Consider the following 23,942-nt stretch of genomic DNA (forward strand, 5'->3'; position numbering starts at 1 on the left):
TTGAACATTAGCCTTTAGGAAAGGGCTGAGGGTGCCTCATACCTTCCCTCAGCCTGATTATAATAACTTACCCTCAATCTCTTATCTGCGTAGGGTTTCCTATTCGCCCTTCAGAATAGGTGGCGACTCGAAAGCATAAATTTTTAGGCAGGTTGCTACAGCTGGCGACTCTGCTGGGGACATCACTTAATGGTGAATTATTATGCTCCTATAGGTTTTGGCAGAGTTTAGGTTTTTGGCGAAACATTTAGGTTTGTGGCAAACTTTTTAGGGTTTGGCAAACTTGCCATTTTTAGGGTTTGGGGGGAGGTTCATCTTTTAATAAATATTAATGTTTTTTTTATTATTTATTTGTTTTTGTTTTTTGTTTATTTGTTCTGCCTTGAAATGTTTAATTATTATATGCATTGCTGTTTTATATTATGTTAAACCCTAAGTGTGGGAGTTAACTTTGAGATCAATAGGGGAGTACGAATCTCCTACGAATCTCACTGATAACTCCACTCGGAGTGGGTTGAGTGTTCGGAAAGGTCCAAAACGAGGCTTGACTTTGTTGAGGGCTGGACTGGATACTTGGCTGATCTCTCCGAGAACCTACCCCAAAAATTCGAACCTCATGGATAAAATGAGTCGTTTTAAAATCCGAAGAGACAAAGAGTCTCGGAGGCTACGAATGACCCCATGAGACCTTCTAGAACCCCCCATAAAGGTTGGCTCCCTAGAGCCCCCTACGTCGAACCTATGAACCTGGGTTTCTTAAAATATTGTGTTATATATGTTTGATTTGTTATATATATATATATATTTTTTCTTTTGTTGCTATGATTTTCTTTTCTTTTTTGTGTGTTTGCATGCATCATCTCTCATTTGCATCCTCATCATGTTTTATCCACAAAAAAATAGTAAATAAAAAAATATGATATAAATGTAAAAATATATTCTATTTGGTGAATGTGTAGGAAGGATGAGTACCAAGAAGACCATTGTTCACTTTTCCGTTTCCACTCCGGATATCAAGAAGCTGAAAATAATCAAGGAAAAATTACCATCAAGTGCTTTGGATAGGTTTGTAATCCGCTATGGGAACATGTTGGACTTGCTAAGGGTGAGAGTACAAGAAGAAGCAATTACTGCTTTGGTTCAATTTTATGACCCTCCGCTTAGGTGCTTCACTTTTCAAGACTTTCAGTTGGCTCCAACTTTGGAAGAGATGGATGCTACGTTGGGGTTCTCAAAAATTAAAAAAGAATTCTATACTGGTGTGGGTAAAGAGGTTGACTTTTCAGATTTGGCAAAAGCTTTGGGGTTATCTGCTGCGGAATTGAAGACTAATTACAAAACTGATGGGGATGTGCATGGGATCAAAAGATCTTACTTAGAAAATCAAGCTTTAATGTATGCTCAAAAGAAACAATGGGACATTTGTGGACATTTATTAGCTCTTTTGATTTTTGGAGTTGTCTTATTGCCAAAAAATGTTGATTATGTGGATCCCGCTGCCATTCATGCTTTCACTTCCTTTAAGGTTCACGGAAAAGATCCTACTCCGACTATCCTCGCTAATATTTACTATGCTATCCATACAAAGTACGAAAAGAAGAGAGGAATGCTATTTTGTTGTGTCCACTTGCTATATTCTTGGTTGACTTCACATCTCTATAAAGCTAGTGGTCTTATCAAAGAATTGACTAGAAATGATTGGGCTCAAAAGCTAAGGGCTCTTAAAGCGGATTCTATCCTATGGTATGCAAAGAAATTAAAATCTGATAGGATCATTTACAAATGCGGAGATTTCGACAATGTGCCATTAATGGGGACTCTTGGTTGTATTAATTATAACCCCGTTTTAGCATTACGTCAATTAGGACATTCTATGGATAGTGAACCTTCCAAACAACAAATAGAAGAATTGATCTTGCATGATAATGGGAAAGGTGAACCAAGAACATTGAAGAAAGTAATTCAAGCTTGGAGTCAGGTCCAAAGAAAATATTTTGGGCCAAAGAATGCAATTGCAAAAGCACCTTACACCGCATGGGTTCAAGAAAGAGTTGGGAAGATTTTGCTTCCTTTTGTTGTGGATCCCGCATACAAGCCTGATTCTCCTGATCTTGTTCCTCTATCCATCGAAGAGATAGAAGGGATCAAGGCTGCCCTAGAGGCGTCCCGAAAAGAAAAAGAGAAGTTAGAACTTGATTTGCATCAACTTACCAACGAAAGGAGCCAACTACGCTTCGACCTTAAGGATAAGAACCAAGAACTTCAAGCAATGAAGGAAGAGAATGATAGACAAAGGAGTAAAAGGAAGCGTGCAACTGAAGGGTATTTAAGTGCTAATTTTAATTTAGAGGCTCATGATGAGAGGTTGGAGCAAGCTAATGCGGAAATTGCAAGGTGGAGAAGGCGTTATGAGAAGGCTTCCCATGACAAAGCGGAATCCGAGAAAAATCTAGAAGCTGTAGTCTTTGAATTAACTGATAGAACTAAGGATCAAGAAGAGGAAATAAGGAACCTCAAATATGATCTTCAAGAAGCTCGCAATTCTGAACAACAAGAGCGCGCAAGAAGATTAACCACGGAAGAAGAACTTTTACAGCGCACTGGTGAGTACGAAAGAGCATTTCAAGCTATGGTATCACTTCGGGAAGTGTTTATGAGAGAAAAAGAGATACACGAGGCAGCCTTGAACGAAAGAGACTATTGGAAAAGACTCTACACAATTGTTTCTACGGCAAGTGAGCATGTGAGCATGGTTCCTAAGATGCTTGAAGACTATGAGAAATGTCGCGATGATTATGATAAGCTAGTCTTCTTGTGTAATGATCTAATCCTGGATATTCCAAAAAGTTTGGAAAGAGCAGAATCCTCTCCCATCATCCTTCCTAAAGTCGTCAAAGAGTTTATGGAGCTTTGTAGGAGCATGGTGGACAAGTTCAAAGAAGACATCCAAAGGCGTTCTTAGCTTTATGTTATTTCCTTGTTGCTTTTATTTCAAGTACTTTTAATTTAATTTATTTTGAGTATTTTTTAATTTCAGTTTCCCTTCCTCTTTTGTAAACCAACAATGAAGTGGTATTTCCTTTCAATTAATAAAGTGTGGTTATTTTCGCATTTACTTATTGTTCTTATAATATTCACCGAATAAATATATGCAAAAAAAAAAAAGAAGAAAAAGAATAAAAAAAAAGAATGTATATTTACTATAATAATGTGGATAAGACATGAACATAGCATAAGCATAACATTCATATCATGCATGTCATATTTAATTACCAAGCATTAAAGAAAAACTATCTTCATCTCCAGTCACACCATTGCAACTCAACCGGTAATTCAGACAAGATCTCAAAAGAAAAGGGCAATGGAACAATTGGAACAGAACCAGGCCGCCCTTCGTGAGGAAATGACCCAACTAAAGGGTACTGTTGAAGACCTCCAGGGAGGAATGGCCCAAGTGCTGAGCTTCATGAAAGACCTCAAAGATAAGCAAGACAAAGCTAAGGAAGTTCATGATCAGTATGAAGAGATACCTAAGGATGGAAACCCATTGTTAGGATATGTTAAGGGTCATGACCCTCACAAGGAAAAAGCTCACTCCTCAAAAAGGGTTACTACGACCCATGAAGAGGGAGAGGCCTCTCAAGAAGGATTTATCCCTACTACTCAAAAAGAAGGGACGTCTCGCACAGTTCGCATTCCAATCAACAATCCGCTTAGGGATGAGGACTACTTGGATCTACAGTATGGGGACACTAATGACACAGATCAAGTCCCTCAACCAAAGCTGACCTCTGCTGATTCTGGGGAGAATTCCAAGGAGAGTGAACAAATCAAGGCGCTGGAAGAAAGGATGAAAGCAATGGAAGGATATGATGTCTTCGATGTGGATACCTATGAAATGAGCTTGGTGCCGGATTTGACTATTCCTCATAAATTCAAGATACCCGATTTTGAAAAGTACAAGGGACTCTCTTGTCCGAAGAGTCACTTACGCATGTATGTGCGAAAGATGGCTGCTTATGCTCAAGATCAAAAGTTGATGATGCATTTTTTCCAAGATAGCTTGAGTGGAGCATCGGTTGACTGGTATATGCAATTAGAGAAGTCTCACATCCGAAGCTGGACCGACCTCGCTAATACGTTCCTAAAACAATATAAATACAATTTGGACATGGCACCCGATCGGATGCAACTCCAAAATTTGTCACAAAAGAAAGAGGAATCGTTCAAGGAATACGCACAGAGGTGGAGGGAAATGGCTTCCCGAGTCCAACCTCCCCTGTTGGAAAAAGAACTCGTAAAAATGTTCATGGCTACATTACAAGGGCCATACTATGATAAAATGGTAGGGAGTGTGTCCTCAGGGTTTTCAGATCTAGTGGTTATTGGTGAAAGAATAGAAGACGAAATTAAGAGTGGGAAAATACAAGGAGCATCGTCTAACTCTTATCACTCAAAGAGGCCCACCTCAACCTTTGCTAAAAAGAAGGAAGGAGAGACTAATGCTGTAGGGCATCAGGAGAACAGACCTCCCATGTCATATCCACCATAACAAAACCGGTTTCAGGGGGGACAAAGGAGATTTGATCCGCTACCTACTTCCAAGAAAGAAATTCTGAAATATTTAATAAATGAATCCTTGGTGGAAGTTAGACCATTGCCACCTCCTCCTCCAGGCAAACTCATGCCCAATTACAAACCGAATGAAAGGTGTGAATTTCACGCCAATTCTCCCGGACACACCCTGGAGAAATGTTGGGCCTTCAGCCACATCGTTCAGAATTTAATTGAATCAGGGGCAATCGCCTTTGACAAACCCAATGTGAAGACGAACCCGATGCCACACCATGAAGGCGCAGTCAATGCAATAGAAGTTGTCGATGAGCAAGAGTTGGTTCAACAACGGAACTCCCCCATAGATGCACTTAAGAGGTATCTTCTTATAAAGGGGTTTATCCTAGAACATAACGAAGCTTTCAAAGACACCTTGCAAAGGCACATGGATCAAGGGTTGATCCAGCTGGAGGAACACCCTGAGGAGGAATATGTGGCGATGGTGGAGAGAAACGAGCCTCTAATGATACCTGCACAAGGGGCAAGAAAACCGTTGATTATCCCATGCTCTAGACCACCACTGGTAATACCTGTACAAGAGCACACTAGGATCATCCCAATCAGAGGACCATACCCTTTGGACAAGATGAAAGCAGTACCGTGGAAGTACGAGACCGATACCAATACTGCAGTGTCAAGCATTGTTGGACCTGGGGGCATGACCCGTAGCGGGCGCATATTCAAAACTACGCAGGCACCACCAACGTCTAGTGAAAACTTGACACAATCTGGAGAACAAGTTGTTACGAGACCAAGTGATGAGGCTGAACCTAAGGATAAAGAAACTTTTAGTAAGGATGCTGAGGAGTTTCTCGCCCTGATTAAGAAGAGTGATTACAGAGTGGTGGATCAATTTCAGAAGACACCCTCTAAGATATCGCTCTTATCACTATTGATACATTCTGAGAAACATCGAGATGCTCTGATGAAGATCTTAAACGCTGCCCATGTTACCAAGGACATTACAGTCAACCAGTTTGACGGAATGGTAGCAAGTCTAACTGCTGGGGCATGCCTGGGCTTCAGTGACAATGAGCTGCCCCTACAAGGAAGGTCACACAACAAAGCCTTGCATATCTCCATGCAATGTGGGAAGGCCCATCTGGCTAGAGTTTTGATTGACACGGGATCATCTTTAAATGTGATGCCAAAAGCGACACTTGACAAGATAGCCTTAGAAGGATTGGTAGTTAGACCAAGTCGTCTGGTGGTAAAAGCATTTGATGGATCACAGAGCCCAGTATTAGGAGAAGTGGATTTACCGGTTGTGATTGGTCCTCATACCTTCTGCATCAATTTCCAAGTGATGGAAATTGAGCCAGCTTATACCTGCCTACTAGGACGTCCTTGGATCCACGCAGCTGGGGCAGTCACCTCCACCCTCCATCAGAAATTAAAATTTGTGAATGGGAACTCTATAGTAACCATCAATGGAGAAGAGGATATATTTGTCAGCAATCTAAACTCATACAGATATATTGAGGCTGGAGACGAAGCATTGGGTACCGCATTTCAAGCTCTAGAAATTGCAACCGCTATCACACTACCAGTGGAGAAGATAAGAAGGGCGGTGACATCGTGGAAGGATCTACAAGACACAGATGCTAAAGGATGGGGCAAGCTACCAGAGGTGTCAGAGAAAAAAGATCGCTCAGGGTTAGGATATCAACCCACCAAGTTCAAAAGCATCAAAAAGGAGGAACAACAATTCCCCCCAATAATGCAAACTTTTGTGAATGGTGGGTATGAACATGTAGCTATGGTGTCCAACAAGGATTCTCGAGAAGGGACATCCAACTTCATCCGAGAAATCAAACCAGGAGAACAGCTACAGAATTGGACAAGCATGGAGATACCGGAGATAGTTTTCATTTCAAAGTAATTTGCTTTTGTGTGTTTTATTTCCCTTTTTCAAATAAAAAAAACAATAAAGCTCATGCCTCGCCCGAAGCATAGAGTTAGTTTGTAAGGGCCCCATTTACTTTCAAGTTCGAAGTTTATTAATAAAATTGTCTTTGCATTTTGGTATTGAAAACATTGTCTTTTCTCGCATTTATTCCTTTTCCATTTCTGAAAATGACAAATAAATTTCTTGCACAAACAAAGCACGTTCACATCTGCATACTAAAAGAAAACAAAACATAAAACATGTGCAGATCACCTTCTGACACCACCGATAATAATACTGCTGAGACTCTATACAAACTCGAGGCTCTCGCTAATCAGGCTGAAGAAGGGGATGAGGAAGACGATGAACTTCCGGAAGAGTTGTCAAGGTTAGTGGATAAGGAATCCAAAAGCATGCTCCCTCCACAAGAGGCCATCGAAATCATAAACTTGGGAACAGATGAAGAACCCAAGAATATCAAGATTGGGGCAACATTAAACGAGGGTATAAAAACAACGCTAATCAAGCTCCTCCACGAGTATGCAGAGATTTTTGCTTGGTCATACCGTGACATGCCGGGGTTGGATACAGACATCGTGGTACACAGGTTACCTCTCAAAGAAGGGTGTGCGCCGGTCAGGCAAAAGCGCAGAAGGGTTCGACCAGATATGGATAGCAAGATCAGGGAAGAAGTGCTCAAACAATTCGACGCCGGGTTTCTCGCCGTAGTTGACTACCCGCCATGGATTGCAAACATAGTGCCAGTTCCTAAGAAAGATGGGAAGGTGCGCATGTGTGTAGACTACAAGGATCTAAATAAAGCAAGTCCAAAAGATGATTTCCCACTACCACATATAGATATCTTGGTGGATAATACAGCACAAGCTTCGGTATTCTCCTTTATGGATGGGTTCTCCGGATATAATCAAATCAAGATGGCCCCTGAGGATATGGAAAAGACCACCTTCATGACATCTTGGGGCACCTTCTGCTACAAAGTGATGCCTTTTGGATTGAGAAATGCAGGGGCAACATATCAAAGAGCCATGGTCACACTATTCCATGATATGATTCACAAAGAGGTCGAAGTATATGTAGATGATATGATTGCCAAATCCGGCACAGAAGAAGAGCATATTACAAATCTACATAAGTTGTTCGAGCGCTTAAAGAAGTACAAGCTAAGGTTAAATCCGAACAAGTGTACGTTTGGTGTAAGGTCGGGAAAGCTGTTGGGATTCATTGTAAGCCAACGAGGTATAGAGGTTGATCCTGATAAAGTAAAAGCCATACAAGCGATGCCCGTTCCAAAAACAGAAAAAGAGGTGCGAGGCTTCCTGGGCCGATTGAATTACATCTCAAGGTTCATTTCACATCTAACAGCTACATGCGAGCCTATATTCAAACTACTCAGGAAGGATCAACCTATCAAATGGAATGATGATTGTCAAGTAGCCTTCGAAACCATAAAGAACTACTTACAAGAACCACCTATACTCTTACCTCCTGTACCCGGAAGGCCACTAATCATGTACCTCACAGTACTCGAAAGGTCTATGGGGTGTGTACTGGGGCAACAAGACGAAACAGGCAGGAAAGAACACGCTATCTACTACCTCAGTAAGAAATTCACGGATTGCGAATCTCGGTATTCACCATTGGAAAAGACATGTTGTGCCCTAGCATGGGCCTCCAAACGTCTAAGGCAATATATGCTGAATCATTCCACATGGCTAATATCGAGAATGGATCCTTTAAAATACGTGTTCGAAAAGCAGGCGCTCACGGGTAGAATCGCAAGGTGGCAAATGTTGTTGTCCGAATACGACATACAATATGTAACTCAAAAAGCAATAAAAGGGAGTGTATTGGCAGAACATCTTGCTCACCAACCCCTCGAAGAATACCAGTCTATGAAGTTCGACTTCCCCGATGAGGATATTATGCTAGTAAGAGACTATGAAATACCAGGACCCGACGAGGGACCCGAACCGGGTTTGGTATGGAAACTCATGTTCGACGGTGCCTCAAATGCACTAGGACATGGCATAGGGGCAGTATTGACATCTCCCGATGACCGGCACTTACCCTTCACTGCAAGACTATGTTTCGACTGCACCAACAACATTGCAGAATACGAAGCATGCATATTGGGGTTAGAAGCTGCAATCGACCTAAGGATCAAACTCCTTGATGTATACGGAGACTCAGCGTTGGTAATCCATCAAGTCAACAAAGAATGGGACACTCGAGATGCAAAACTAATCCCATACCGAGACCTTATACTGGAGTTGACGGCTGAATTTGATACTATCACTTTTACTCATATCCCGAGGGAAGAAAATCAAATAGCCGACGCACTAGCAACGCTCTCCTCTATGTTCAAGGTGACCTGGCCAAACCATGAACCACGGATAACTGTTAGACACTTCGACGAACCTGCCTATTGCCTTGCGATTGGGGAGCAGTCTGACAACAAACCATGGTACCACGACATTAAAAAGTACCTGGAAAAACAAGAATACCCGGAGAATGCCTCAACAATCGATAAAAAGACACTGAGGAGACTTGCATCCAAGTTCTTCTTAAGCGGAAGCATCCTATACAAAAGGAACTATGATTCAGTGTTGTTGAGGTGTGTAGATAAAAACGAGGCCAAGGAGATTATCAGGGAGGTACATGAAGGAACCTTTGGGACCCACGCAAACGGACACTCAATGGCTAGGAAGATACTGCGAGCAGGGTATTACTGGCTAACAATGGAGGCCGACTGTTTCCAATATGCAAGGACCTGTCACAAGTGCCAGATCTACGCTGACAAGGTGCACGTACCACCAAACCCGTTGAACGTTCTGAGTTCACCATGGCCATTTGCAATGTGGGGAATCGACATGATAGGGATGATAGAACCTAAAGCTTCGAATGGACACCGATTTATATTGGTTGCCATAGACTACTTCACCAAATGGGTCGAAGCTGCCTCTTACACCAACGTAACGAGACAAGTAGTCACTCGGTTCATCAAGCATAATATCATATGTCGGTATGGGGTTCCAAGCAGGATTATCACCGATAATGGGTCGAATCTGAACAATAACATGATGAGGGAGCTGTGCGAGGAGTTCAAGATTGAACACCACAATTCTTCACCATACAGGCCTAAAATGAACGGCGCTGTCGAAGCTGCAAACAAAAATATCAAAAAGATAATACAAAAGATGGTGAAAACATACAAGGATTGGCACGAAATGCTCCCATTCGCCTTACACGGTTACAGAACCTCGGTGCGTACGTCTACAGGGGCAACCCCCTTCTCCCTAGTCTACGGTATGGAAGCTGTTCTCCCAATCGAAGTGGAGATCCCGTCACTAAGAGTCATAGCTGACACAAAGTTAGAAGAATCGGAATGGGTAAAAACTCGTTTTGATCAGCTTAATCTCATTGAAGAAAAGCGACTGACAGCTTTGTGTCATGGACAACTCTATCAAAAGAGGATGAAAAAAGCGTTCGATAAGAAGGTCCGACCTCGAACCTACAAAAAGGGTGACATTGTCCTCAAGAAGATACTGTTACCTCGACTCGACGCCCGTGGAAAATGGACACCTAACTACGAAGGTCCATACATTGTAAAAACGGTGTTCTCAGGAGGGGCATTAGTCCTCACCACAATGGATGGGGATGAGCTACCGCACCCAATCAACTCAGACGCGGTCAAGAAGTATTATTCCTAGCAAAAGCAGGATTACCGGACATAAGCCGAAGGCAAACTACGAAGGATAAGGGGTCGTGCAATCATCTACTTCTGAAGTCGAAGGATTATTGGGGCCCTCGATAACAAAAAAGAGCAACGGCAGTATTAATATCATTTCTATTTGTCATTTTCTTTCTTCGCATTTCTGTACACTCGCCAATTCAAGGCAATATCAATAAAATTTCCGTTTTGCATACTATGCTTCATTTCTAATTTCAGTACCATTTGCAAAGGATAATTTATTTTTATAAACCCTAACATGGATTTAACATGAGAAACTTACAAACTTTCAACGCAAAAATAATAGAGTAAAACTATGAAATCTCCGGAAGGCTGCAAACGCCCCGTGACGCGATCACTTAAAAATCCAGCAGAATATCATTTCAAAGGATGGTATCAATGGATTAATCAGACTGAGCCGGAAAGTCACAAACAATTCAAAAGAAAAAGGGGTTAAACAAAAGCAATGGGTGATAAGGAGATGAGTGATAAATATAGGGGGTATCATATATACATACATACATCCATCAATATACATGCAACATACACATGTGTAAGCATTCATACATACGCATTATACAAACAACAGGGGCATATGCGCGACATATAAACATAATGCATACGCATTTACAGGAACTAAAATTCCACACAGGTGAATTCTGCAACAACACTTGCAGATAACCCTGTTGGTACAGGTGAACTTGCTAGAACTATAGCAAGTAATCCTATTGAGATATAAACTGCGAGTAGCTTACCAGCATTATGGTAAGTGAGAGATACAAACTGCGAGTAGCTTACCAGCACTATGGTAAGTGAGAGATATAAACTGCGAGTAGCTTACCAGCACTATGGTAAGTGAGAGATATAAACTGCGAGTAGCTTACCAGCACTATGGTAAGTGAGAGATATAAACTGCGTGTAGCTTACCAGCACTATGGTAAGTGAGAGATATAAACTGCGAGTAGCTTGCCAGAACTATGGTAAGTGAGAGATACAAGCTGCGTGTAGCTTACCAGCACTATGGTAAGTGAGAGATATAAACTGCGAGTAGCTTGCCAGAACTATGGTAAGTGAGAGATACAAACTGCGTGTAGCTTACCAGCACTATGGTAAGTGAGAGATATAAACTGCGAGTAGCTTGCCAGAACTATGGTAAGTGAGAGATACAAACTGCGTGTAGCTTACCAGCACTATGGTAAGTGAGAGATACAAACTGCGCGTAGCTTGCCAGAACTATGGCAAGTGAGAGATACAAACTGCAACGTAGCTTACCAGCACTGTGGTAAGTGAGAGGTTCACAAAATGCGAATAGCTTACCAGCACTATGGTAAGTGAGGGATCCACAAACTACGGAGGCTTGCTGGCCATAGCAAGCCGATTACACAACTAACAAAGGTCCTCGCTATGTAAGACTCAGGCATTAGCAGGGCATTTCTCTTCATCCATACTCAAATTCAAGGCAAATTTAGGGGTCTTCTAGTATTTAATAACTCTTCGATCGGAACGACGCGAGGTCTACACACCCTCTTGTCACCCAATCCAAGGTAATTAAATAGGGGCAGCTGTCATACCCCAAAATTTGCCTCCCACACTTCTCTCATAACAAGGTTTAAGAACAAACTCCAAAACCTTGCTCACTCAAATGATCCAGTCAACTGATGCAAACTGAAAGGTCGATCACAATCAAGGCATGATTCAAATCATGATCATTGGGCAAACATCAAGTATGGGGTGCATAACCATCATTTGATCAAGAATTGATCATGATTCCATTAATAGAAACTCAGAGATGAACAAATATAGAAAGGTTCAAATTAGGGTTTCTTAGGAGAAAGTCAACCCAACTTTGACTGGGCATAACTTTCACATGGAACGTCAGAAATTCCCCACTCAAAGCCTATTTTGAAGGAAATTGAATTCTCTACAACTTTGTGTCTCACAAGCCAAGGCAAAAAATGCTTCATTTAAGAGATACAAGGCAAAAGATTACAGGTCATTTTCAGGCATCCTTCAAAAGCAGTTTTTTCCCAAAGAGGATATGATCAAGATAAAAGCTTAAAATGAAAAATATGTTCCAAAGTGGCTTGTAGAGGACCTCATGAGGTTTCTAAAAAGTATTGGAACTCCCTCATAGTTTAAAAATTGAAGGAGATATGCTTGATCAAAGTTAAGCAATTTAGAGGGACCAAATGTGAAATAAAGGAGGTCCAATTTGATTTTCTTGCAAATGGGCCTATATTTTATGATCCAAACTTGATTCATAAGTGATCCAAACAACATGCCACGAATTTCACTTTTTCTATCTAAATTATACAATTTTATTTCATTTTTTAATGATTTAAAATAGTTTAATTAAGTAGAAAATCAAATATTTGGTTAAATATATGCATAGGGATTGGATTTAATCAGAATTAATGTCCAAAATATTTCTAATTTCGTGGCAATTGGATCAAGAAAGAATTAATACAAATTGGGCTAAATATGGTAGCTTAGAATTCAAGAAATCAAATCAATTTCTCAAACATGGAAAGATTTGATTCAAAGGCTTTTTGATTCTTTTCTTGACCTAATTCTATGCTCCTATAAGTATTGAACACAAGCCAACACACTAGGGGACGAAAAATTGAGAGAGAGGCAGACTTGCAAGAATCAAAAATTCACTAAGAAACTCAAACTTGGTTTTGGAGAATTAAGAGACTCCAACGAGAACTAAAAGGTGCAAACGCTTCCTTAAAGGGCTCTGAACGTGTTTGGATTGGTACTCTACTTCAGCACCCGCAGAATCGCCTCACATTCGTCAAGGTAAGTCACTCTGAAAACCTCTTCGATCTGGACGATATACGCATCATTATTGGAATATAATTGCATATTCATGTTTGTTTCAATGCCATGAATGTTTCTGGGTTGTTTATTTTAAGCTTATGTGTTTTAATCGAGTTTTGCCATTGGATGCCGTTTTGAGTTTTAGGGTTTCAAATTAGGGATTTTTGGTAGGGATCAAATTAGGGTCAATTAAAAACATATTTGAGTTCGTGAGACTGAGGCGAAAAGAATAAGATGATCGCGCCATGTTTATGTGCTTGAATACGCAAATCGTTATTTTCCTGGTTTCGTTCGCTACGAGTAGTTTAGTAGCAAAACCGTAGCAAAAGTTTCAGAGTTTTACAGGTACTTTGGAGAAGATGACTGCGTGGCAGCGCACCACTGGTCCGTTTGAAAACTGGCGCGCGTTTCCTTGTGTTCACGTCTTAAATTGCGTATATTGTTTATTTGCTATGTTTGTTTAACACGCGTGTATGCATGGTGTGTTGGTCGTGTAAGCCACTGGTGAGGGGGAGGTCATGGGTTCGAGCCTCCCCTTCGCCCATTTATTTTTCTGAATATTTCTCTATGATCCTATGCGCTCCTCATCATAGCTTCCACCGTAAACCCCCAAGATCTCACCCTTAGATCTTCCCCTAGCCTTAATCAAACGCTCTAGATCCAGTCCCTATATTATAAGCCATCCAAGCTGCCACACCTAATCATAACCCTTAATAAAACTAAATAAATTTTAATTGACATATTATTTTAATTAATTCTTTGTTAATATATTTATTTGTATAATAATTATCTTTTTTTAAGTAAATTAATATATAATATGTGTATTAAATTATAATTCGTTGTCCGTTCCGATTAAATCGATTAATCGCTATGGTCAACGATGTTTTTTAATTAAAATATTATTTAATTAAGATATAATCAAATTTCTATTATTTGGTTAAATGGTTGCAATTATTTTATTAATTGCGATGATTAACCGTCTCTTCCCTTCGATTTAATTTGTTATTCTTTTTAATCGAATCAATCGATTACGAGGGGTAACAATGCATCTAAAAATTCTATAAAAATTATTAAAATATACCTTAATTCATTATTAGTGATAATCGAATCAATCGATTAAAATTGGTAGTGATGCAAATTTCAAATCTTTTAACTATGGTAATTGAATCAATCGATTATCGCGGTCGATAGTGCCAAATCAGGGTTGTACGCCCACGCCTTCAAATAATTCTAAACTCCATTCAATTTACAAAACAAACCAAACTGCGATAGGCTAACCAAAAAGCCTCTAAAAAACACATATAATCATATTCAAACTTTAAATGGCGTACAACCCTTCCCGAACTACGTAGGCTCTGATCCTCCCTAAGGAGGTACGTAGGCACTTGGCAACAAGGCGAGTCCCCCTCTTCAAAATCTCAATCATGTCATTAAAATTTTGTTTGCCACATTTCTTCACAAACCCTGCCATGCAACCCTAATCTTTGAACATTAGCCTTTAGGAAAGGGCTGAGGGTGCCTCATACCTTCCCTCAGCCTGATTATAATAACTTACCCTCAATCTCTTATCTGTGTAGGGTTTCCTATTCGCCCTTCACAATAGGTGGCGACTCGAAAGCATAAATTTTTAGGCAGGTTGCTACACTGGGCGCTAATTACATACGGACATCCCTTGAGGGTCCACCGTGATCCTGCATGTCCAAGTACGTTTGATCTCGCTGGGTGCGTATCCGATGGCCAGGATGAGAGGATGCAACGCAATTCTTCTGGAAGTGCGCGCATGGAATCATCAAGTTTGTTAACTCATAAAAATAATCCGTTGGAGCTGGGAATCAAACTCCTCCCACTGCGTTTGAAAGCTCCTTAGGCGCATCACTTCTTCCACCAAGGCATTTTCTATTTGCTGTTAGTAACTCTATTCACAAACAATATATAGAAAACGGATAAAGAAATTTTAAAATGAAGAAACACGTGAACAACACCCTCTTCATCTTCTTCGCGTTTTTTTTTTCCAGACAAACCAGTCCCTTTGGCTACGGTTTTGGGTTTGTTACCATAGACCCTGCAAACTCAAAAGCCCAACAAAACGAATTATAAATCAAAACTAAGGTCATGGATCGACTAGAAATCGCTCACTGAATCCAATGGTGGCCACGGTTTGGGTTAATTTTGACGCTATGGAAAAATCCCAACTCCAAGCTTTTAACCCCAACAATGGTGGATTCTCCATTCTGTAATTAAACTTCAATTAACCTATGCCAAAAGCTTCATAACATCATCAATAACACATATATGCAACCAAATTATATTGACTATGCATGAATAATCGAAATCGAAACAAATTAAATTTCAACAAACCGCGGCCCCGGGAGCGTGATTCTGCACGCGGCCATCGAAGGTGATGAGGCCATTCGCTTCAGAACACTTCCTAGATCGTGTTAGAATCACTATAACCAATTGAAACAACCTGCAACCACGAAATCAAATTCAATATTCTCTTGGATTTTTAGAATCCGGCCATGGCTCTTGGAGGCCAGCCCAAAAACCCCTCACGTATGCAATTCTCCTATCCTTATAAAGGATGCATTAGGTCAACACATTTGTCTTCAAATATTGTTAATTGCTGAGATTTACATTTTGATTGATTCTTGAATCAAAGCTTTCCAAAATTGACTATGATTTGGAATATATTGGAAAACTTGCAAATATGGTCTTTTTTCCCATGAACGTGAACAGACTTCTACCATTTGGCCAATTTGTTTTTTTTTTCTTCCCTTTTTTTATTTATTCTAGTAGCCTAATAACAATAATAATAATAATCAATAGTAACCATAAAATAATAATGACATTAAAATACTAATAAAATATATTTTTATTCAACTAAAAGAAATCAAATAATAAAAATAATAATAACAATAATTAGAACACAATGATAATTCTATTAATTAATAACACTAATCAATAAATATTAAAATAATAATACTAATATATATAATTACTTAATTACTAAAACCTAATTATAATAATAACCTAATTAATCCTAATACTAACCCTAATAGTAATCCTATTAATACTAATAATAATAACAATTAATAATGCTAGATACTAATAGTTAGTCCTGATAAAAATAATAATCGAAACAAGTGTTAGTAAAACCCAAAATACTCCCAAAAATGATAGAACCCTTGTAATGATTGGACCCAACGTTTGGGTCATAAACATCTGTTAATTACACCATTGTTTTAACCAACCTGATTTATAAGAGAGCGGGTTTGACAATAGAAATGTCAAACCCCATGACTCTTAATTTTGAACCTTGATGGATTAACGGACGTAAATTTGATCGGGCAAATTTTGGGGTATGACACCCACGAGTAGTACTCATAACACTACTCCACATCACACTTTCGCTGTGCGACTCTGATTACCCGTCTTATATCATTTGGCCATCATGTATCACTCTTTCATATTCACTTCTTCATAAGTTCACACAACATGGTGAGCGATTATTCTCACGGTTTAATATCCATCACAACTTATACCATTAAGGTAACAAAACAAGCTTATCTTATCGCACAATACGGTTCATAGTCACTTAACATCACACACTTGTTAAGTACTTCTCAACTTCAGAATCACTAATATACCCATACATTACTATTCATCTCGTTCCAAATCAAAATCCTCATCATAGCGAAAGACCACAACAACATTCATAACTCGTGGTTTTACTCCCAATCCCATGACGTCTTTCGTGTACAAATATATTTCACTTGGAATCTCAACAAAGTCTTCCTCACATCAATAGGTGTTAGAAATTCTCTACAGTTATTCTTTTATACTTGTCGTTACTTTGGCATCACAAATGCGACTTCAACCGTTCTAAAGTTTACTTCACCTTTACTACTAATCCACCTCTCACTAAAATCCATCAGTACTCAAATCATCTTTATGATCGAACATCTCATCAACTTATGCATCAACAACATGTTCTACTCAACTTCGTTTCGAACAATCACGGTAGTAACCATTCCTATTCAACAAGCTTCACACTTCCTTAACCGACTTCATAACCTCTCCTCATAGGATCACTCTACTGTATTTATAACTCTCCCATAAATTAGAACATAATATCTCCTCTTCACAGGTTCAAACGGCACATTAATCTGACACTCAGGACTCAAGATATGAATTTTCCGATCGTTATCCGAAAATGCAAGACCGACGCCATGCAGCGACACTCTAAACGATATCTCCAAAACCCCTCAAATGGTATATTTAATTCCTTAAATTGCTTCTCAACAAAACTTTTAATTATTCCCTTATTCCATTCAACTCTGACACTAACATCCCGTGCAGTACCCGCGAACAAGTCTAGTTCTAAGGACAAGTGTAACCGTAACTCCACCTCTTTCCAACGTCATCCTGTCACAATTACATATGTTACTACTTCTGCAACTATTTTTATAACAAAGCTCATCTCGTTAGCTTTCCGACGCTTCAAACGGAACTCAAATCGGATGTCCAGAACTCCAGTTATGAATTTTCGAAGTTTCATAACGATTCAGCAAGTTTCCTGCGTTTTGCTTGCGGAAATTCCACTCCGAAACTCATCCTCTTCAAATCAATCACATTCTAAACAACCCCTTATCATATCTCTTTGCTTCCAAACATTCTTATAACTTGAGCAATACATTCCATCGTCGAAGTTCATTTTATGAAACCTCACGACAGTATTCCTCTTTGCATACTTGCAACTGAACCTCTTCCGAGACGCAAAGCTACTCAACTGACATCTTCGCAGTCCACCAGCAGAGCTGATACATTGAAACTTTCTAATTTCCCTCTCCTACAAATAACCATCAATTACATCTAATCATCCTCCTTCAAGATGCTCCAACTTAATTACCAGTCAAGTCTTAATTCCAAGTCACCTTCGATTCGGGAAACAACAACTCCAACAACGCTTGCACTGTTGCCAATAACAGTCTACGAAACCAATCATCTTACAATTGAAACATAACCGAGAAGCAGAGCTTCTCCCCACTTGTTTAAATCCCATCTCTGCATGCAAACAACTAGGAACACCCGGGTACCGATAGTGTTTCGCACACATATCGCATACCAAAGGAATAATTAACAATAAGACTCTAGTCACAACGACCGACTATGCTTTGATACCACTATTGCAACACCCTTCTAAACCCCGCGGAAAATTAAATAAATTTATTCAAAATACATGAAAACAAGGGTGCCACAATTCAATAATTAATTAAACATCGTTCAGTCATGTCATGCATTCACTGAGGCAATCATCATCAATTAAAACATTTCATGTTAACACAGCGGAAAATAAATCATACGGATTAAGTTTAACATCTTTAAAACTTATCCTTCAAAACATCAAAACATAACCAGAGTTATAAACCATAAACTCTAAACATCGCGTCCCCAGTGTTACAAATATCAGAGCATGACACCTGACGCTAACTAAACAACTGACTCATGAGCTAGTCCTCACCGAATCGAACAGTGCTATCTTCAATCTGAAAATGAAAACATGTAAGGGTGAATCTCATCATAATTAACAAATGTTATAAGGTTATAAAGCAATAACACATCATAGTTGCATCATTCACCCAATCTTTTCATAAACAGACATTCAGACAAGTTTTATCATCATAAGCAACCAACCAACACATCATCAATAATTATAACACTGGAATACATTCAATCATGTTATAAAAGTATGCATATGTATGAACTGATACTATGCATGTGGTACCAACATCATCAAATGGGAATAACCCATGACCGATCCAACATCCTCAAGATACGGCCATGCCATCACAAATTCCACACAATGGGAATCATGCCCTTTACTGATCCAACACATCATCATGGATACAACATCATCAATGAATATAAATGAATTCAAACATGAACATACTTATACCATCGTTAAGTCTAATGAGTAACATCATCAAATACTCATTTCATCACAATCATCATCAAGCATGTTTATATATATATATGCATCATTCAATCATAATCACATCATTAATCATCAAATAGATTATTTCACAAGGTTCATTTAGCTCGAAACGACACACAAAACGGACCAACGGTTCAAAAGTTATGAACTTTCCAAAATACATCATTTTTCAAAAATCATCAGTGGTAATCAGTCACCCAAATGCCAGTAACCGATTACCCTGTTTCACGAAACACATTCCCCTATTTTTTGTATGGGTAATCGGTTACACCCCTTTCAGTAACCGATTATCAACTCCCAATCAGCAATCTTTACCATTTTACACTGCAGTAATCGGTTACCCTGCCCTCAGTAACCGGTTACTGCGTACCTGCAACCCCAAATATGCAGAATTACAACATTCTAAGCATTTCAATCCCCCTCAAATCATACCAGTACGAATTTTAGGAAATAGAACACACATACAAGACATATCATAAAACACATAACAAGCATCAATTGAAGTCATAATAACACAAACATCAAAGATTCCAACAAAATGATCAATTATCAATCAATTAATCCAAATCCCTAAATCTATCATATGACTCAATCGACACGAATTCTACACCTATTTAGTACTATCAACCCCTAACCCGATAATAGATATTAACCAGATAATTCCCCCTTACCTGGATATGAGATTGCTCTACTCTCCCGGTTGCCATAGCTTATGCCGCCGCTTCCAACTTCCTCCGAAAATCTTTTCTAACAACGTGCAGAGACGCACCAAAAATATGTTAGGAAATCTCTTTGTCAGACGGACTTAAATCGCTCCGGTCAGAAGTTACCTCTACGAGTTTGGAACGTTGTGTCTAAGAACCGCGACGATCCAACGGTTGGATTGGGAGAAACGTCCGTTTTTCTAATGTGTCTCACTGCAGAAACTTGGTGCGAAAATTGGACTTCCTCTAGCTTTTCTCTTCCGCCATGGCTCTCTTCTTCACCTCTCCTCCAAACCCTCTTCTTCTTTGTGTTATGATAGCTCTTCCTTCTTCCAATTCTAAATCCAACATAGTAAGGTTATTTTATTTAACCACTTAAATAACTTAATTGGGCTAAGTAACATACCCCTCCTTACTTCACAACAACTCAAATTAAACCCGAAGTTATTTTTAAGCTCATTAATTAATAAAATAACAATTCAACTTTATTCCACCAAATTAATTCAACGAAAATACTAAATAATTCTAAATAATAATTTAATTTCCGATTAAATTAAAATTAGAAAATGCGGGGTGTTACAAATGTGATTTTGGATTTTGGTAGGAACTACTTTAGATTTTATTCAATTTATCCTGTTTGGCTTGTCAAGGTGATTATTCCTCATTCTATTCATGTCTTTGAATTTTCTATCAGCTTCAATTCATTACCTCTCTCTTTGTTTTTTATTTTTCTTACATTTTCTAATAGTTCCTTCAGTTAAAATTTATATATCTATTTGGTTAAACATGTGTTTTTCTTCTTCTTGTATTTAAGACTATAGTAGTGAGATCACAACAAAACATAGACAGAAGAGAGTGTACTTTTTAGATGACAATGTTGCATTTTTATTCAAAATCAAGACAATTTCTTTTTGAGTGATTTAGTTTGAAGTAAATCATTTGTGTTGTTCCCTTTTAAGTTCTTGTTAATGATACTTGTAAAGAGATAATATATCAGGGAAAGAAGGTTCCTCAATCTTTTGTACAGAGGTGATAAATTTGTGTCTTCAATTTTTCTTCTTTTTCTCTAAGGGAACATTAAATCTAGACTTCCAACAATAAATATCCCACTCCTCCTATTCAATAAACCTCCAGCACCTGTGATTTTAAACTTTGATATTTATAAACAATTATTCAATGAAATATCTATAATTGATTTTTGTCTGCTTCCTCTTGCATTAACTATGTGTTTTTTTAGGGTAAACTGTTTATTTTGTTATGTAAAATTTTAAACTAATTAATTCTCTTGCAAGTTTTTGTCTTTAAGGATCATTTCTATGTGTAGTAGCATATATGGTGTACAATTATAGGAATTTGAAAATGCTCTCCTTTAATATAAGGATAATGTGCAAGGAAATGTGAACTCTAAGTATATTTGATTCTATAATTTAAACATTTTTATATTCAAATTGTATATATTTGAAGTGCTCTCGATTTGTACAAGGATAGTGTGCAAGGAAAACTTAGGAAAATTATTGTCAAAGGTAAGATCCGTTGGTTTTCTTCTTATTGTGATAATCTCTTTTGTTTTGTACATATTAAATGTATGTAGTATGTTAATTGATAACTCTTAGATATCCTAAATCATTAAACACTTTAAGTTTATGCATTATAGGAAGCTAATAATGCACTTTGCTTTGCTTATTTATAAAAAAGTTATTTATAATAAATAAACTTTAATTGATTACATTGTAGAATATGGACATCTGCATACGCCGTAGTTGGATGTACAATAGGCTAAATCCTCATAAGGGCTACACTCCTGAATTTCTAAAAGGATTAGAGAAATTTTATTCATTTTCAATGAAACAACCAGGCATATCTAATAATGAAATTAGATGCCCGTGCACTATTTGCAAACACATTGGTTTCATACACTTCGAAGAAGTTAAAGTTCATACTTTTAAGAAAGGATTTACTCTTGATTATTGGTATTGGACATGTCATGGAGAAGTTAATCCAGAGTTGTGTGTACAATTAAGTAGGAAACAATATGCACAAGAGGGATATAACAACCACCGCAATAGATTTGAGAAAATGGTTTATGATGTTTTTGGACCACAACACCAAATGCAGTGTGATGATGGTTATTAAGAGTCTCCGAATATTGATGATCAAAAGTTTTATTATTTTCTACATGCGGCTCAGAAGCCATTGTGGCCTGGATGCGTTCATACTGAATTGTTTGTTGCTGTTAGATTATTGACAATTAAGTCTGAGGGAAATATTTCTCAATGGTCTTTTAATCAAATGGTGGCACATATAAAGGAGACAAATCCTCCAAATAATTGTTTCCCTCAAGATTATTATAGGGCAAAGAAAATAGTTTCAAAACTCGACGTCACCGCAGAAAAAATATATTGTTGTGTAAATGGCTGTATGCTTTTCTACACTGATGAATGTAAACAATTAAAAGAATGCAAGTTTTGTAATGCACCTCGTTATGAGAAAAAAAAGATTGGCAAGGGGAGATTCAAAGAAGTGCCAATAAAGAAAATGCATTATTTACCCCTAATTCCTAGACTTAAGAGATTATAAGCTTCAATGAGCTTAGGTGCAAATATGACGTGGCATTATGAAACTAGACGAGAACCCGGAGTGATATGTCATTCATCAGATGGAGAGTCATGGAAACACTTTGATCAAGTTTACCCCGACTTTGTTGTTAAACCGAGGAACATAAGGCTAGGTTTATGTATGGATGGTTTTACACCATTTAACCATACAACCTCTCCTTATTCATGTTGGTCGGTGATTGTAACCCCTTACAATCTTCCTTCTGAGCTATGCATGATAACTCCCTACATGTTTCTAACTTTGATTATCCCTAGACCAAAATATCCAAAGAGAAGGATAGATGTGTATTTGCAACCATTGATAAATTAGCTGAAACTGTTGTGGAACGAAGGAGTGCTTACACATGATATTTCTAGAAAACAGAATTTTAAGATGAAAGCTACATTAATGTGGACAATTAATGATTTTTCGACATATGGAATGTTGTCTGGTTGGAGTACAACAAGAAAATCAGCAAGTCAATATTGCATGAAGCAATCATATCAAAACCTTTTTACTTAGAGCATGGTAAAAAGTGTTCTCAGTTTGATTGTCATCGATAATTTTTGCCTATGAATCACGTGTTTAGAAGAAATAAAGATGCCTTTTACAAGAATCGAATAGAGAAGTCTAAACCTCCACAACTATTAAGTGGAAAGGATGTGTGGGAATACTTTTCTTTTCTCCCTAAAATAACTGAGGTCGACCCTTGTGTATGTGATGGATTTGGCGTGTCTCATAATTGGAAAAAACAAAGTATCTTTTGGGAGTTGCCTTATTGGAAAGATAGTTTAATAAGACATAATCTTGATGTGATGCATATTGAGAAGAATGGGTTTGATAATATCTTCAATACAGTGATGGACATTAAAGGAAAAACCAAAGATAATGCTAAGGCAAGAAAAGACTAGAAGGAGTATTGTCGAAGAAAGGAGTTAGAGCTACATGTACTACCTAATTGGAAAGCATTGAATCCTAAAGCAAAATATGTTTTGTCTAATGACCAACAAAAGGGCTTGTATAAATGGATCTCTGAATTAAAAATTCCTGATGGTCATGCTTCAAATTTGCATAAATGCGTGAACACGAAAGAACAGAAGATAATTGGAATGAAAAGTAATGATTTCCATATATTTGTGGAATGCTTGTTAACAATTGCTTATAGTTCACTTCCACATAATGTGTGGAATCTTATAGCCGAGTTGAGTAAATTTTTCAAGGATTTATGCTCAACAATTTTGCGCGTTGACGATTTGTTGTTGATGGAGATAAACATAGTGATTATAACTTGTAAGTTGGAAAAAATACTTCCACCGGGATTCTTTAATTCCATGGAGCATTTTCCAATTCATCTACCATATGAAGCAAGAGTCGGGGGTCCTATACAATATCGTTGGATGTATCCATTTGAAAGGTAATTATTTAAATTGTATAACCTTCAATCTATATTTCTTATTAATTCTTGATTAGTAGTTAATATTTTATATGTTATTGTTTAGATACTTGAATAGGTTGAAACAAATGGTTAAAAACATATCGCGTGTGGAGGGGTCAATTTGCGAGGCATGTCTA

The 23,942-nt window shown here is 38.2% G+C and overlaps 1 protein-coding gene across 1 annotated transcript in view; it reads left to right on the forward strand.

Annotated features, from left to right (window-relative positions):
* Positions 1 to 21,908, forward strand: part of LOC131634031 (uncharacterized) — a 64,468-nt gene extending 42,560 nt beyond the window's left edge. Inside the window, exon 4 of the mRNA XM_058904716.1 lies at positions 21,510 to 21,908. Coding sequence (XP_058760699.1) covers positions 21,510 to 21,908 — 399 coding nt within the window. The remainder of the gene's footprint in view (positions 1 to 21,509) is intronic.
* The last annotated feature ends 2,034 nt before the right edge of the window (positions 21,909 to 23,942 follow it).

The sequence above is a fragment of the Vicia villosa genome, unplaced genomic scaffold, assembly GCF_029867415.1.
Source record: "Vicia villosa cultivar HV-30 ecotype Madison, WI unplaced genomic scaffold, Vvil1.0 ctg.001210F_1_1, whole genome shotgun sequence".
Lineage (NCBI taxonomy): Eukaryota > Viridiplantae > Streptophyta > Magnoliopsida > Fabales > Fabaceae > Vicia > Vicia villosa.